Source organism: Falco naumanni, chromosome 10 (assembly GCF_017639655.2).
Source record: "Falco naumanni isolate bFalNau1 chromosome 10, bFalNau1.pat, whole genome shotgun sequence".
In the NCBI taxonomy this organism is placed as follows: Eukaryota; Metazoa; Chordata; class Aves; order Falconiformes; family Falconidae; genus Falco; species Falco naumanni.
The window spans coordinates 15,833,241-15,847,112 of NC_054063.1; the positions used below are offsets into that span (position 1 = coordinate 15,833,241).

Genomic DNA, 13,872 nt, shown 5'->3' on the forward strand with positions numbered 1-13,872 from the left:
TGCTGTTGCACTGGCAAATGCCATCATTGACAATTTGGTGATAATGAAACCACTGCCCTCTCCTTCGTGTATTTTCCCAACAAAAGGTAAGAAAGGGGGCTAACAGTTGTGTATCATGTACATGATTAACTAAATTACATGCCAATAGGATCCCCCCACCCCAAAGAAATGCTGTGGAATGACTGGTATTAGAGTTGAAATAGGAGCAACCAAAGAACATCCTATTACTACAACAAAAATCTGACTAGATGCAAAGGTCCTTCAAGCCCTAAGAAATCACAAAAAAAGCATTCAGAAAGTTACTAGTAGGAGACTATTTGACACAACACACACTTTGAAACACCAAAACATCACTGCAATTGCATTATGGGCCATAATACTAGGTAAATTTTTGTTTTAATAAACTAAGGTCTACCACTAACAGCTAGAGACACCTCTTTTTTCCCCTCCTACACTGACAACAAAAAAAAGGAAAACAAAAAAAAGAAAAGGAAACACCAACTAAGAATATATTGTATTTATGGCAGGAAGAAAACATACACATCATCATACAGAAGCACAAGTAGCTTAACTGCTGAATCTCAAAAAAGAAAACATATTATTTAAAAATGTTATAAAACATAGTGAAGCAGGAAACATGTAAGTTTAACTTTTGAAAAGCAAACTCCGAAGTGCATATAATAAACTAGTAAGGGAAACTGCATTACAAGGTTTGTAACTTCCAAAGTACATTGTGTCTATACTACATTGGGTTTGATCTAACCATTTAAGTTATTTTACAGACCAGGCCACATAAATAATACATTCCTCCTATAACAAAAAACAAGTAGAAAAAAGGAGCAAATGGCAAACTATGAAGAAAAGCTTTCACTTGCATGTCAGACTTTATATCTACCATTTCAACACATAGTCAAAATGGACCACTGAGCACTCAGTATTTTTTATGTTGCTACTGCTACAAGAGAGAAAGAATTTCCTCTTACCTCTGCTCTAACTCTCGGATGGACAGTATAACTCCAGAAGTTGATGCCTTCTGTTGCAGCGTGGCCAGAAACGTGAACTCACTTTTATTCCTGAAGAGCTGAATTAACTTCTCACTCACATGGGGCGCTGCATGGATTTCTCTTTCTATATCTAATTTTATTTTAAAAAGAAAAAAAAAAAAAAAAAAAAAAAAAAAAAAAAAAAAAAAGAGGGAAACAACAGTCCAGTAAAAATGCTAAGTCAGAAAGATTCATATTACATTTTTCATTTTCCCATCAATATTTTTCACTTTTGAGAGTCATCCACCATGCTCTACCACTGCGTTTGTTCAATGAAAAAACCCAAATGCCATCTCTGTCAGCATGCCCACTTGTCACTTTGACAAGTTCACAAACTGGTCAGCTACTGATTTTCTGACAGAATTTTTAATGGGATGCTGGGCCATTTGTGTCTCCTGTGAGCAGATTAAGTTCCTGTAAATAAGGTGTGCTGCAGTCAGATAAATAGGCTCCTAAATTCTGAGAAATCTCAGGCACTGCCTCTCCCAACACAATTCACCAAGCACCAATTTCAGGTTTTACCACTGACTCCGTTACCACCTCTCCATCGTACATCAGAGGAAACCTGTCCTTGCACTGTGTAAGGCAGAGATGTATTATTGCTAATAATGCTATACGGCTGTGCTTCTGCCTGAGAAATAAATACAAGACACGCTTGCAATCCACTATCGTTTCAGGGATTTCTCAGTTTAAACAAGCAAAGCGTGACAGCTCATACAATATTTATTAAACTACAGTCTGACCAGGCAGATCCAGAAATATTTCAGTCTCGCTAATCCTGCTGATGTCCAAGCGGCAGCATGCCTTCTCATATTTAATCTTCTAAGATTCAAATGCACCATCTCCCACCACATTCATTTTTATCTCATCCTTTTATTTGCAATATATCACCACTATGAAAGACGATTAATGACAAAAGGGAAAAATCACGGCATTTCACCTTCCCGCCCCTTGCTATGTCTCTCATGCTGGGCCTTTGTCACACATTTGCAAGACCTGTGCCACTTGCGGCTCCTGGATGTCACAACCAATTAGAAGCCTGGTGCGCTTCCTTTCCAAAGGTTTACTTTGAAGCCAGAAACGCCGGCACGAATTCTCAGCTGGTAGATAACCATATAACTCTACTGAATCCTGAGAATCTGGCCCAGCATGAATGCTGTAACACACAAAGGAGTGATGAGATATACAATTCAGAATTTCACTGCAGGGGAAAAAAAAAAAAAAAACAACAAAAAAAACCCCACGACTGTGTCATTAAATGAGGCTTTGCAGACAGAAAGAAGAGAGACTGGCTTGAAAAACAACTTGAAACTCAGAAACACAACTACTGAGGGAATGCCATGGACTGAAACCAAACTCCAAGGAAGAAGTATTCAAGCATGTTTTGTAATTGGGTGTCTCAATTTCTCCTATGCAGCTTAAAGCCCTACAAATGAGCCTACACACTGAGAATTCATAACACACTTGCATGCTGAAAAGCTCACCTCTGAAAAGTACTGCAAATTAGACATCAAAAACCACTAGTCATCATTTAAACGTCTTTGCCAGAGGCTCAAATTCACCTGATAAATAAATATAATGCCCACTTTACAGCATCAAACCATTTCTCTGTCCAACATCACTTTTATCGTACCAGAGGATAAAGCTTCAAAGAACAGAATTCTTTTCCATTGCCATCAGAAATAGGAACGGAGGAATAAACAATCCAGCACCGAGCAGATTTTGTCTTTACATGTAAGATTTCATTATCTGTATCATTATCTTCACCTAGCAGGTGTTATTACTGGTCATAAATACTATCTCATTTCTTTAAAAAGAGTTGATGCAGAAGACACAACACTATGTGTCCCACACCCCACTAAATTCTCCAAAATCCAGTTTCCTATCTGCAGAGACAGACAATCCACTGGTACTAAGTTCCAAGGCACAAGTAAGACTCAGTGATAAAATGTCCAAGAGCTGACAGCTGAAGGTAATTATCCTCGTTCTGAAGGTTAAGTATCTTAATAACTTAGAAAATCTTGTATTTTTTAAAAAAAAGGTGTCACAATTGCCAGAAATAAAATACGGCTTATCAAAGCTTTCAAAAAATGTTTCACATGAAAGCATAGGCAGTGCTGTTATTGGAACATATATGTTAAAACTCAGTCAAGCCTTGCGAAGTCCAACATTTTCTCATTATAGGACCCAGATAAAAAGCCACATCTTGCCATATATCCAATTTTATACAAAAATATAGGACTCCTTGGTCAGAATCATGAAAGAATAATCAATGCACTACTTCAGTTAGAAACACACTTCGAAATACTGTGCTATACTCTGCTATCCCTTTATAGTCACCAATACACCAAAACCCCACGCAACACCTTATACTCATTCCCTGTTAACTGAAATCAATAAAATCCAAAGTTCTGAAATTCCAGAATCTTGTGTTCAAACTACTAGATAACAAACAGCATTTATGTACTGCTTTGCAACGCTATTCTCGTATAATTTGTGCAAAGAAAGTTATGTAACTAGGCTTTTAAAAACTAACACACTTCTAAGTATGGTACTATTTATCTGGAGTAGGTCTACTCATTACAAGCACCTAGGAACACCTGCTACCTCCAGACAACTGAAAAACATACTTGCAGATGCAGAAATGTCTACAGAAACACTGTTCTTCACAACTCAGTCTCAGCAACCACAACAACAGGACCTCACCAGCAATTTCATGGTGAGCTGGCAAATGTGACCCAAGAGCCTGGACTCATAAGCTGAGAAGCCCACTGAGGCATGCGAGGATCCAGAGGGCAGGTGACCTGGTGTTTCAGAGATTATGAGCCCGGTGGGCTGCCGAGCACAGCTCTGGCCTCGCAACCTGGGGCCCGAGTGCTGGGAAGGAGTCACACGAGGGCTCAGCCCAGCCAGCACAGCACCATCCCAGCTCCAGTGCCCCATAGGACAGCTCCCCTGCACCTCTCTGGCAATGCCCCGCTTCACACCACGCAAACGCCTGCCATGTCATCTGTTTGCGTTTTGCTCAATTTCTGCAGAAAGTACCATACAAATGGACTGGGAGTACAATCCATTTAGAATAAGAGCTTTCTATTTTCAGGTTGATTTTCACACTGGAAAAAAAAAAAAAAAGAAAAATTGAGAATACATACACCCCCTCGCCGCAGGTGCCTGAAAGGAAAAATACTTTTTATGCTCTCTATAAAAATAACTGTCTGCTTGTAATGAAATGTCATATTTCCTACATAATATAGAACAATATAGGTTTATACAGTAATCTTCAGTGAAACATCGCTTCACGCTTGAATGATAATGCAATCTCAGCAAAATAAATAAATAAACATAGATACGACTTTCATATGCCCTTCTATGTGATTATATTTTCTTAATTTGAAATACTGACTGTCTGGAGGGGGTTTTTAAACATACCAGACTGTTTCTAAAATTAAACAAGCAAAAAAAGCAAGCGTACACAGTTATTTCAAAGTACAACAGATACAAATTATCTCAGAGCATCAAGTAAAAGCAACTTTCTACCTTCAGCAACACAGAGAAGCAGAAGACATACCTACATCAGAGAGAGAAAGCCTATTCATTGCTTGATTTTAATTCCTTTTTTTAAGCTGCAAGTCCAAGGAAGAAGTGCCAAACAGAGCAATAGTGCAATTTGCCAGGACAGCCAAACCCAGTTAGCCGCCGCCATCCCACATTTTTCTGCCTGGCACCATCTCCCCCATTCCCAGAGAGCAAGTCACTTTGCCTTCTCCTCGCTGCCTTGTGCCACGTGAGCCCGTTCAGTCCCCGACCAGCACAGCTCTACCAAGCCAAAAAGAGCTACCAGAGGAACCAGCACCCTGGGCTACACACACTGGGGCTCAGCAGCTGTGGCACAACTCTGGCCAGGACCTGCAGAGGAGGAAGACCACAGCACACTGCTTAGCTGCAGCAAGCCACTATATTTTACCCACAACCACAAATACTCACAGTACTCACTTTCAGCACCTTCAAAGTAAGTCTCAATTTTGGTTTGGTTTTTTTTTCTACTTCATCATAAGACCAGTCCAGATAAATGGCAGTGCCGCTCTGCGGCCAGTGATGTCAGGGCAAGCTTTACCTTGTATGTATGAAACGTACAGGTATTTCAGTACACACTAACCCTGTAAGACAACTGGAATTAAGGCAGCACAATAATGCGGGATTAGTATCAGTCCTTACAAACCTGATTTAGGCCCTCAAGTCACATCCACTGCTCTATGCATCACCAGCTCTGGCAACTAAAAGTGATAACCTTCAGGGTTTTTGCCACTTGTAGCCCAGAACATATTAGAGGCCCCAAATAAGAGAAAGGGAGAAGCTGGCTTCAGCTCCATTAGAAGAAAATTATCACCACACAGAAGCAGGCAAAATTAATTAAGGAAAGGGTAATGCCAGAAAAGCAGGTAAAGTTCTTGCCAAACTTACTTTGATGACAGTGTCAACAATCCATGGTACAATGGGAAGTACTCGACTGTTTAGGCCGGAATTTTAAGCAGTGAAAAATGTGCACCAGTTCTTACAAGCTGAATCCCAATCCTTCCAGGAAATCAATTTTCTTTAATAGATGTTTCCATTAGAGGAAAAATACTAAAACTCGGTTCTAAATCAAGTCCTGTTTTCTAAAGCAACACATAAGTTTCCTCATTCACTAGTTTGCTTCCATACCTTTTCCTTTTACTTCCTTACTTTGTTAGAGAACATACTGTAGAACACATTGCTGTATTGGTACCTTCCATCATTTTAAAGCTATTTGTTTCAACATGCTTTCAGGAGATCTTTTGCACAGTCACTCTGGACAAGCAAGTAAAAATTAACCCTGCAACAACACAGAATCTGGATTTCAACTGAAGCAGTTAAAGAACTGCATATTGCAGTATATTGGCTTTCACTTTGCTAGGGGCCAAATCCAATAAAACTGAAACTATTAAAAAAAAAAAAACCACACACATGCACACACACAAAAAAAAAAAACACACCACAGTGGCCCATTTTTCTTAAGTCATCAGCTTTCCAAAAGTTGGAATGAAGAGTAGAAGGAGGGTCCAAAACTAGCAACTGTTAAAGAGTTTCTAAAAGTTGCTCAGGATGAAAAAACATGACGACATCACAAAACCTTTCTTGCTCACTGAAAGGTGCTTCATCAAAGCCTCTGAGTCCAAGTGCACAGACTCCTTTTCTGCACACCGGTCCCACAAATCATCTGTCGAAGAACTGGTCAAAAAAAACCCAACCAACCAAAAACAACCACCCAAAACACTACTGGTGATAGATGCCCACTCCTTCCTGCTCCTATAAAGCCATTCCCTCAGTCCACAGAAGTCACAAACAGATCCCAAAGTCCACAGAAGGACGCTAACACCAACCATGGGAACCTTCTCCAAAAGGAGGTCATTTCACTGCCAAGCAGCAAAACGCTTCAAGTTGTCCCTCCCTGCTTAGCAAGGGCAAAATGTAGCTATCTGCAGATAGCACCAATTTTTATTTTAAGCTGTGGGGAGAAAATTCACACAAATTTCTCCTTATATGTGAACAAAAAAAGACTTTGCAACACGCCTCTGTCACAGAAACAGGCACAGAGTCACGCTCTCAGAGCGCACTGGGTGCTCAATTCAGCTATCAGCGCTAAGGCTTGAGACAGCCCACATGGCACTGCAGAGAGCCACCAGCCAAGCAGCAGCTTACCTAGGCATCACCTATGCATCCACCTTGCCTGGCACTCACCTACAGTGCTTCCAAGCCAGGCTAAAGCAGGCGACTTAGCAAGCAGTGGGGTACGACCGAGGGAAAACACATGCAAGCTTACATCAGGGCGCTGAGCAGGCTGCTCTCACTGGGAGCCCCTGCACTGGTGGGGACGAGCACTGCCTGTTCTACCTGCCAGTAGCCCAGCCACATGGGTGAAAACACCCCAAACCTTCTTTTAAAAAACACTGCTACCATTGTTTTCTCACGACCACATCTCCTCTTCTAGGTATTCTCACTGGTACAAAAAGGCATTGTAAATGCTTTTGCCTTGCTAGCTCCACTCGGAGTCAGTAATAAACAGTAGGAAATCATGTTCGACAGCACAGCTTTCTAAATTATGATTATTCATTATAAATCACTTTTTACATGTTGCTTCAAACACTGTTTCTCAAGAATAAGATCCGTCTGCAGCAAAATGCTTGGTGATTTTAATATGCAAACCTCCTACAGAGATGATGTCTCTTTTTAATTATTGTTTCGGTTTAATGGGTTTTCATTAAATTAGAGGATGGAGCAATTACCAGGGTGAATAGCTAATGTTACAAAGGTAAGTTCCCATGACTATACAGCAAAGGCAGTTCTGCTAGAGAAGGTGGAAAAATAGTGTAGATAATGTAAACTCTCCTTTTCCTTGATGCAAAAGTACCCTGGCAATAAGTGTTCATATATTGCTGTCACTTTGATATACGTGTTTGTAAACTAGTTTACAACTAGGCTTCTCCTAACAAAATTAATCTAGCACTCAAAATTATATATATATTTCATTTATTTCAGGAAGCTATTGCAAGCCCAATCCTAAAACTCTAGATGCCAGGGACAGCAGAATTTTGAGTCACTGAGGAAATCAGAGACCACTTATCAAATCACAGTTTCTCCCCAACCAATAATTTAGTTGATTTAGTGGCTTAATGTCAGACTCTTCAGCTCTTGAAAATTGGCCTGACTCGAGCACTAGCTAGAATGACCACACTCATGTTAATTAAGTAGTTGTCAGAGAGTCTAAGTCCTTTGTTTGCTGTATCAGCATTTCAAACTGAACCATGGAAATTGAGTACTCTGGAACAGAGTGGCAGATACTACAGGAGGCTTGGAAATGAACACACACCAAGAGAGAAGGCGGCCACCTACGCTTCTCAAGTCCCAGCCAGCAAAAGGTGCCCTACGAGACAAAGAAAGCACCACAGTAGAAAGCTGTAGCAAAGCCTCCATTGAGCAAGTGCCCCTTTTTGACTGCATATGGGTTTCCTGTCTCCAGGGCCTGCCCTTGTCTTTTCCACCCAAATGAACAGAAGGACCAAGCAAAGCGCTAGAGTCATCTCTCCTGCAGCAGAAGGGCGAGCAGCAGGCCCGGGCACACGCACAGTGCAGTGACTGATGCTGTCTTGCCCGGTACGGAATAAAAATCAGAAATCTAAGACTGGAAGCTGAACAGCTTTGCCACCAGCTCCCTGCTGAGGATGACGGTGATAGCCTTGCTAAGGCTACGGATCACCTGTTGCTCCAGGCAGCCACCTCAACTGGTTTCAAACATTTTAAGTGGCTGCTGAGCTCAAGCTCGCCTTCTCAAGTAGGCTCTGTTGTTTCCTCAAGGGACTCATGCTGAAACCAAGAGTACTTACAAACGGTTGATCGCTTAAATTAAATGCTTGGTAGAAATGCTCCAGAAGTTACACTACCACTAAAAGCACATTATCTGCTCTTAAATCATGTGAGTTAATCAAATTACATGTGTTGTTAGTTAATTAGCGCAGGAGTCACTGATTAGAACATCTCTTCCACTGTTTATCTATATTAGATAAGGTATCACGTCACTGTGACTATACAGTTAAAGACTGCTATTTGAAAATTTGCAAAATAATAACAACATTTCACCAGGAAGACCACCAGCAACACTGTCAATGTTTGAACAGTGCCACTGGCAATGCATGCAACACCGTGAAAAATCAGTAATTGCTAAGAATCATTACCAATATGCTGCCCGTTTTGCAGCACTGTCCACTTCAGGACAAGCTAAGCAATTTTTTCCTCTCCTTCTACAAAACATTTTCAGGTATGCTTAAAGTCACAGATCAAAAAAAAAAACAGAAATTACTTTTAAAATTATAACTTGTACTGAATTTGACAGAACATGTTCTTCAACCACATTTGTTCAAAACAAACTCAAGCTGGTACCAGAAGGTGAGGAGCACCTAGAACCAAAAATTAGATATAAAAGCCCAGTTTTGCAAATAAGTACTAATTGTAGTTTGGACTTAATTTCCTCCCACTATAACCCTTAGTGTGCTTGCAATCTAGAAACAAAACGTAGATTATTCAATAAAGCATGCAGAAAGATTGATCCATTTGCATTTTTAAGCAATATGTAATAACTCTGATTTCTCATTTAGCACTCTTCCCTCTTTTAGGTAATAATAAATGCTGCCCATATTTTATGGCAGCTATTAAAAATAAACAGCAATGTCAAGTACTTATGAAGTGCCTTAGGATCTCTAAGTTTAACATGAAAATGATAGATATAGCCAACAAGTAACCCATAACCTGGATTTTCAAAGAAATTTGAAGTACCAGATCACACTGAAGCAAGAAAACAGCTGAATGCCTGGATTATTTTGACTCCATTGAAAATGCCAAGCTAACATCAGCGAGGCCACACAGAAAACAGAATTTGTCTCCCTGGTGAAAACCTGCATTCTTAAAGGTGTACATCAAACTCCAGTTTTAAATAGTTCATTAACAGGGAATTTTCAGAAAAAACAAAAACCTCTGACTCAGTTTCTTCACTTACAGAGGTTACAATGCCTAATGCTACTTATGGCAGCTAACAGACCTGGCTACACCTACACACAGGTTTTAATTTCCAGTCCAGTAAAGCTGTTTATCACATGAATAATCCAACTAAAGGCAATGAAATTATCCATGAAGTTCAAAGTAAGCATATGCTGAAGTGCTCTCTTGGTTCAAAAACTCCCAGTGACAAGGCACTCTAGTGGTCATTTTTTTTTAATTACTTTTAAAGCATTTAGCTCATTTATTACCAGAATCTTATGGATTTTCTTATTCTCTGTATATGATTTGTACAAGCCTTAAACAAATGTGTTCCACAAACTAACTCTCCCTTCTGTTCTCCTTCCCTCAGAAAAATCACTTCCATATTATTGCTAAAGCAAATTAAATCCCGGGTGTCTGTTTTATTTATTAACTGCATGATAATAGCACAAGGCATAATACATTTGTCAAAGCCCCTCTCCACTGAAGTATAATTTCTGCTGTCAGCCTCTTTACGTTTCTATTCAATATTCTAGTTGTCTTTGTTTCTTGAAACACATATAAGCACACATTCATATATTCTCCCAAAATACGTAGAAATTCTATTTGTGAAGTGTACCACACACCCCCAACAAAGAATCATAAATACAGCTAACATACTTAGTCATTCTCCACAAGTTTTAAATGAATTATTTGAGAGACTTAAGAATTTTCAAAAAATGTCACAATAATAACTGTTTTATCTTTTTATACCATAATTATGATTTGGAGCATTGCTTTTCTTATTTCATCCAAGCATACCACAACTCATGAATAAAATATGACAACTTTGATAGCATCCATTGCTGTGGGTTCATCCGTAACAGCAAACGTGCTTGGGGTACTAAGAGCTCCCTTTTGCTCCATAAGCCTTTGTTTCTGAAAATAAGCTTTTATTTAAATAGAACTGCCACATGTGTCCCCCTTTTTTGCATTCCTTGCCGCTAGCAATAACACCAGCAATAATGTTTACTTTTTTTTTTTTTTTTTACAACTACATTTTGAAACAATTAGGACAGCATAAAGCTAGAAAGACAGAGTATCCCATCTGAAAGCTGGTACTCACAAGACATCAAAAAACATTAAAAGCACTTCCAGCATCAGAGAACAAAAGGTTAACACAGAGAACCATGACTTTTAAATGTGGACACTACTATTACAAAAAACAAACTTAATTTTATCTGGCTTCATAATTAATTATGATGAAGTAAGCCTAAACAACTTCCACCATTTCCCTAAAAAGATTTTTGTAACTAATACTGCAGAGTCCTCCTACCACAACTTGTCCGTAGATTCCTGTAAAAGGAAAACTTGGGAGTAGAGTGCAGTACATGAGGATTCCAAATCACTGGCATTTACCGAATTATTCTACAAATATCATGTTTTAAGACTCTGCTGCTTCATTTTCCAAACAGCATGATGAACATCCGTACAGACCTCCACAGACCAAGAAAAATCATCACACACACAAATCCCATTCTCCTCCCACACATCTTGACTTTGTTATTTTCCCCAGTCCCCAAGAACAGGCTTTAAAATTTCAACATTGTTATGCACAATGAGCCAAAGTGGAGAGAGAGGAGCAGAGGCAGGTCTGAATGCCATCTGTAGATCATCTTTCATCATAGAATCAATGAGTATTTAACCTCCAAGATCCTGTTTTATATGTGCTCTGCTCTCAGAGCATCTTTGCTACCTTCCAGTTTACAAAAGATTAAAAAAATGAAAAGAAAAAACAAAAGAAGGGGGACACCACACAGAACTAAGCTTTACAACACAAACTTGTCTGCTGTAGGAGGTGTCTGCTTCCACTGATGCCAAATGGAAAACTCACAGCTTCAAAGGGCAAGCGGAGGACAGACTCAGTAAAATAATCTATGCAGCTGCAGTGATCCTATACTATTTTTTCCTATTTATAGCACAGAGCACCAATGGGAAACTCAGCTGTAACTATGTAAGAAACGTTATCATACGAAGAGGGAGGATGAGAGATCTTTAAGAAGCCAAAACATCCGTGCTCAACTACAGTATTTATTGCTCCAAAATAATGATTCACAGATCCCTGTTGTCAGAACTACAGAACCAACTTTTAACCGGTATGCAACCTACATAACTAAGGATTTAGGTTAATGTTTTAGTGGAAATCAGGTGCCAAAACCAATTTTGTTGTCCATTCTATTTAAAAAAAAAAAAAAAATAATGTTCTGCATTTTGTATCATTGAATAGGCCACAAAAGGCAAGGCAATCACAATATAATGCCATAAACCAGCACAGTACAACATGATTACTTCACACCATTTATGTGGCAAAAATGAAAAATAAGAGAAAAAATGTCCCCCTTGTGTCATTTATACACCCACACTGCAGGTGGCAAGATTAATCTAGAATTTGGCATAGAAGAAGTAGGTTGAGGCCTGAAGTAGCATCTAATTTTTATTCGTGATAGGTAGTTGAAGACAGCAGCGTTTTTCACCACAGGAAATGGTCCATGCCTGGCTCTTGCATGAGGTCTGATTGTATCTGCCTTTGTGTACTTTTTAAAGGTACACAATCCTAAAAATAATAATAATAATCCTGTTTTAAATTAATGTGATAATAATTTCAAATTACATCACTTCCTTTCAGACAAGTAACATAGCTCTGTTTAGAAGTACTGTAATCAAGCAGGACGAGTAAATAGTCTTATTAAATGGATATTAACACATTTCTACTAAAATTGTTTTAAAAATCAAAGAGATCCCTCTTGGGGTCAAAGTCAACAACAATGGGCCACTTTGTTTCATTGCCTACGGCGAGAACCCAATTCTCCAGCATTGCTTTCCATCCCACTACACTTCAAGCCGTTTTAACTCAGCAGTGCCAGGTAATACTCTGATTCTTCTCTCTTCTACCCCAGCATCTGTCCAACAACCCAGACCTGCAGTATCAGGTGCAGGGCAGGATTCTCCACCCAGAGATACTCAGCGCTGTTCTGGGACTCTCCTCGAGGCAGCACAATTCAGGTACCAACTCTGTTTCACCTCAACTTCCCAGGGCTCTAACTAGCACACTGGCCTGTTTGGCAAAATATCGCAGAACAGTAGTCTCACTCCAGTTTAATAGTCAATTTACTAAACAAACAGTTAATACAAGTGGATTATATGCCATATGATATAACTTGAGAGCATCGGTTTGCCAAAATCCTTTGCAGGAAATAAAATTTTTGCTGAACCTCTATTCTGATGAAGATACAAGAAACTCAAACTGTTACTCTTTCTTTCTCATCTAAATTGATTTACTTTCATTGTAAGGACCTAGATGCTCACCCAGTGTGGATAGCAACACTTTGCTAGCACCACCAGAAACTAATTTCTGCATCCCCTTCTCTGCCCACTGAAGAGCCGAGACCTTTTGTTTCTTTTCTGCTTATCTTCATTACAGGACTTTGTCAACAGGTTGCCAGAAGCATTCCAAGCTTTTAGCATACTACAGAAATACTGAAGTGCTTATCCCACTTCCCCTCTGTACTTACCACGGTGGCAATGAAGATAGACAAGCAGCACAATTATTGTCTCCCAGGAAAGCAAAAATAACTGCCAAGGACAGAGGCAATGTGTGCTCAGAATTCTTTCCTAATCATTACAGACATGATGGCAAACCCAAAAAAATGTCAAGTAACAGAAGGCGGCATGACAACATTCAGGATGAGGGGGAAAAGGAAAAAAAAAAAAAGAGAAACAGAAATTGGTCACTGTCATTTAATGTGACTAGGCTTCTATTTCAGTCTACACTTATTGAGAGGGGGGTAGGGGTGCTTGAAACAAGAGAATATGGAATAAGAAACTCTGCAAGGATTTACAAGTTAAACCTTCATATCAGTATGCTGGATAAATTGTACGCCTAGACAGGTTTCTAACATAATTCAAACATCAAACAGGTGTGGAAACATCCAACACTGGATGGGTATATACAAGTATTTTAAAAACTGCTTCTGGGAACTGAAAAGTTAACAGTGGTTTATGTGTCTTCGAAGCCTCAAAGCATTGTTCGATAATTATGTCTCAAGTGATCTCTAATTTCCTCCACTGAAGACAATTCATCTCATTCATTCCCTCCCAGCTCATTGTATTCCAACTCCAGATCATTTCTCTGCTCTGGAAATGGTCAGTTTTGCAAAAGAAAAAAAAAAAAAAAAAACCACAAAACCACATGGCCTAACGATTTCATTGAGAAAAAAAAAACACGTACATTGTGTATACAAAA

The 13,872-nt window shown here is 39.4% G+C and overlaps 1 protein-coding gene across 3 annotated transcripts in view; it reads right to left on the reverse strand.

Annotated features, from left to right (window-relative positions):
• The window catches only part of NELL1 (neural EGFL like 1), a 292,473-nt gene that overhangs the window by 266,218 nt on the left and 12,383 nt on the right, over nucleotides 1–13,872 (reverse strand). For all 3 annotated transcript variants that reach the window (XM_040609298.1, XM_040609297.1, XM_040609295.1), the window contains exon 3: nucleotides 984–1,134. In XM_040609298.1, coding sequence (XP_040465232.1) covers nucleotides 984–1,134 — 151 coding nt within the window. The remainder of the gene's footprint in view (nucleotides 1–983; nucleotides 1,135–13,872) is intronic.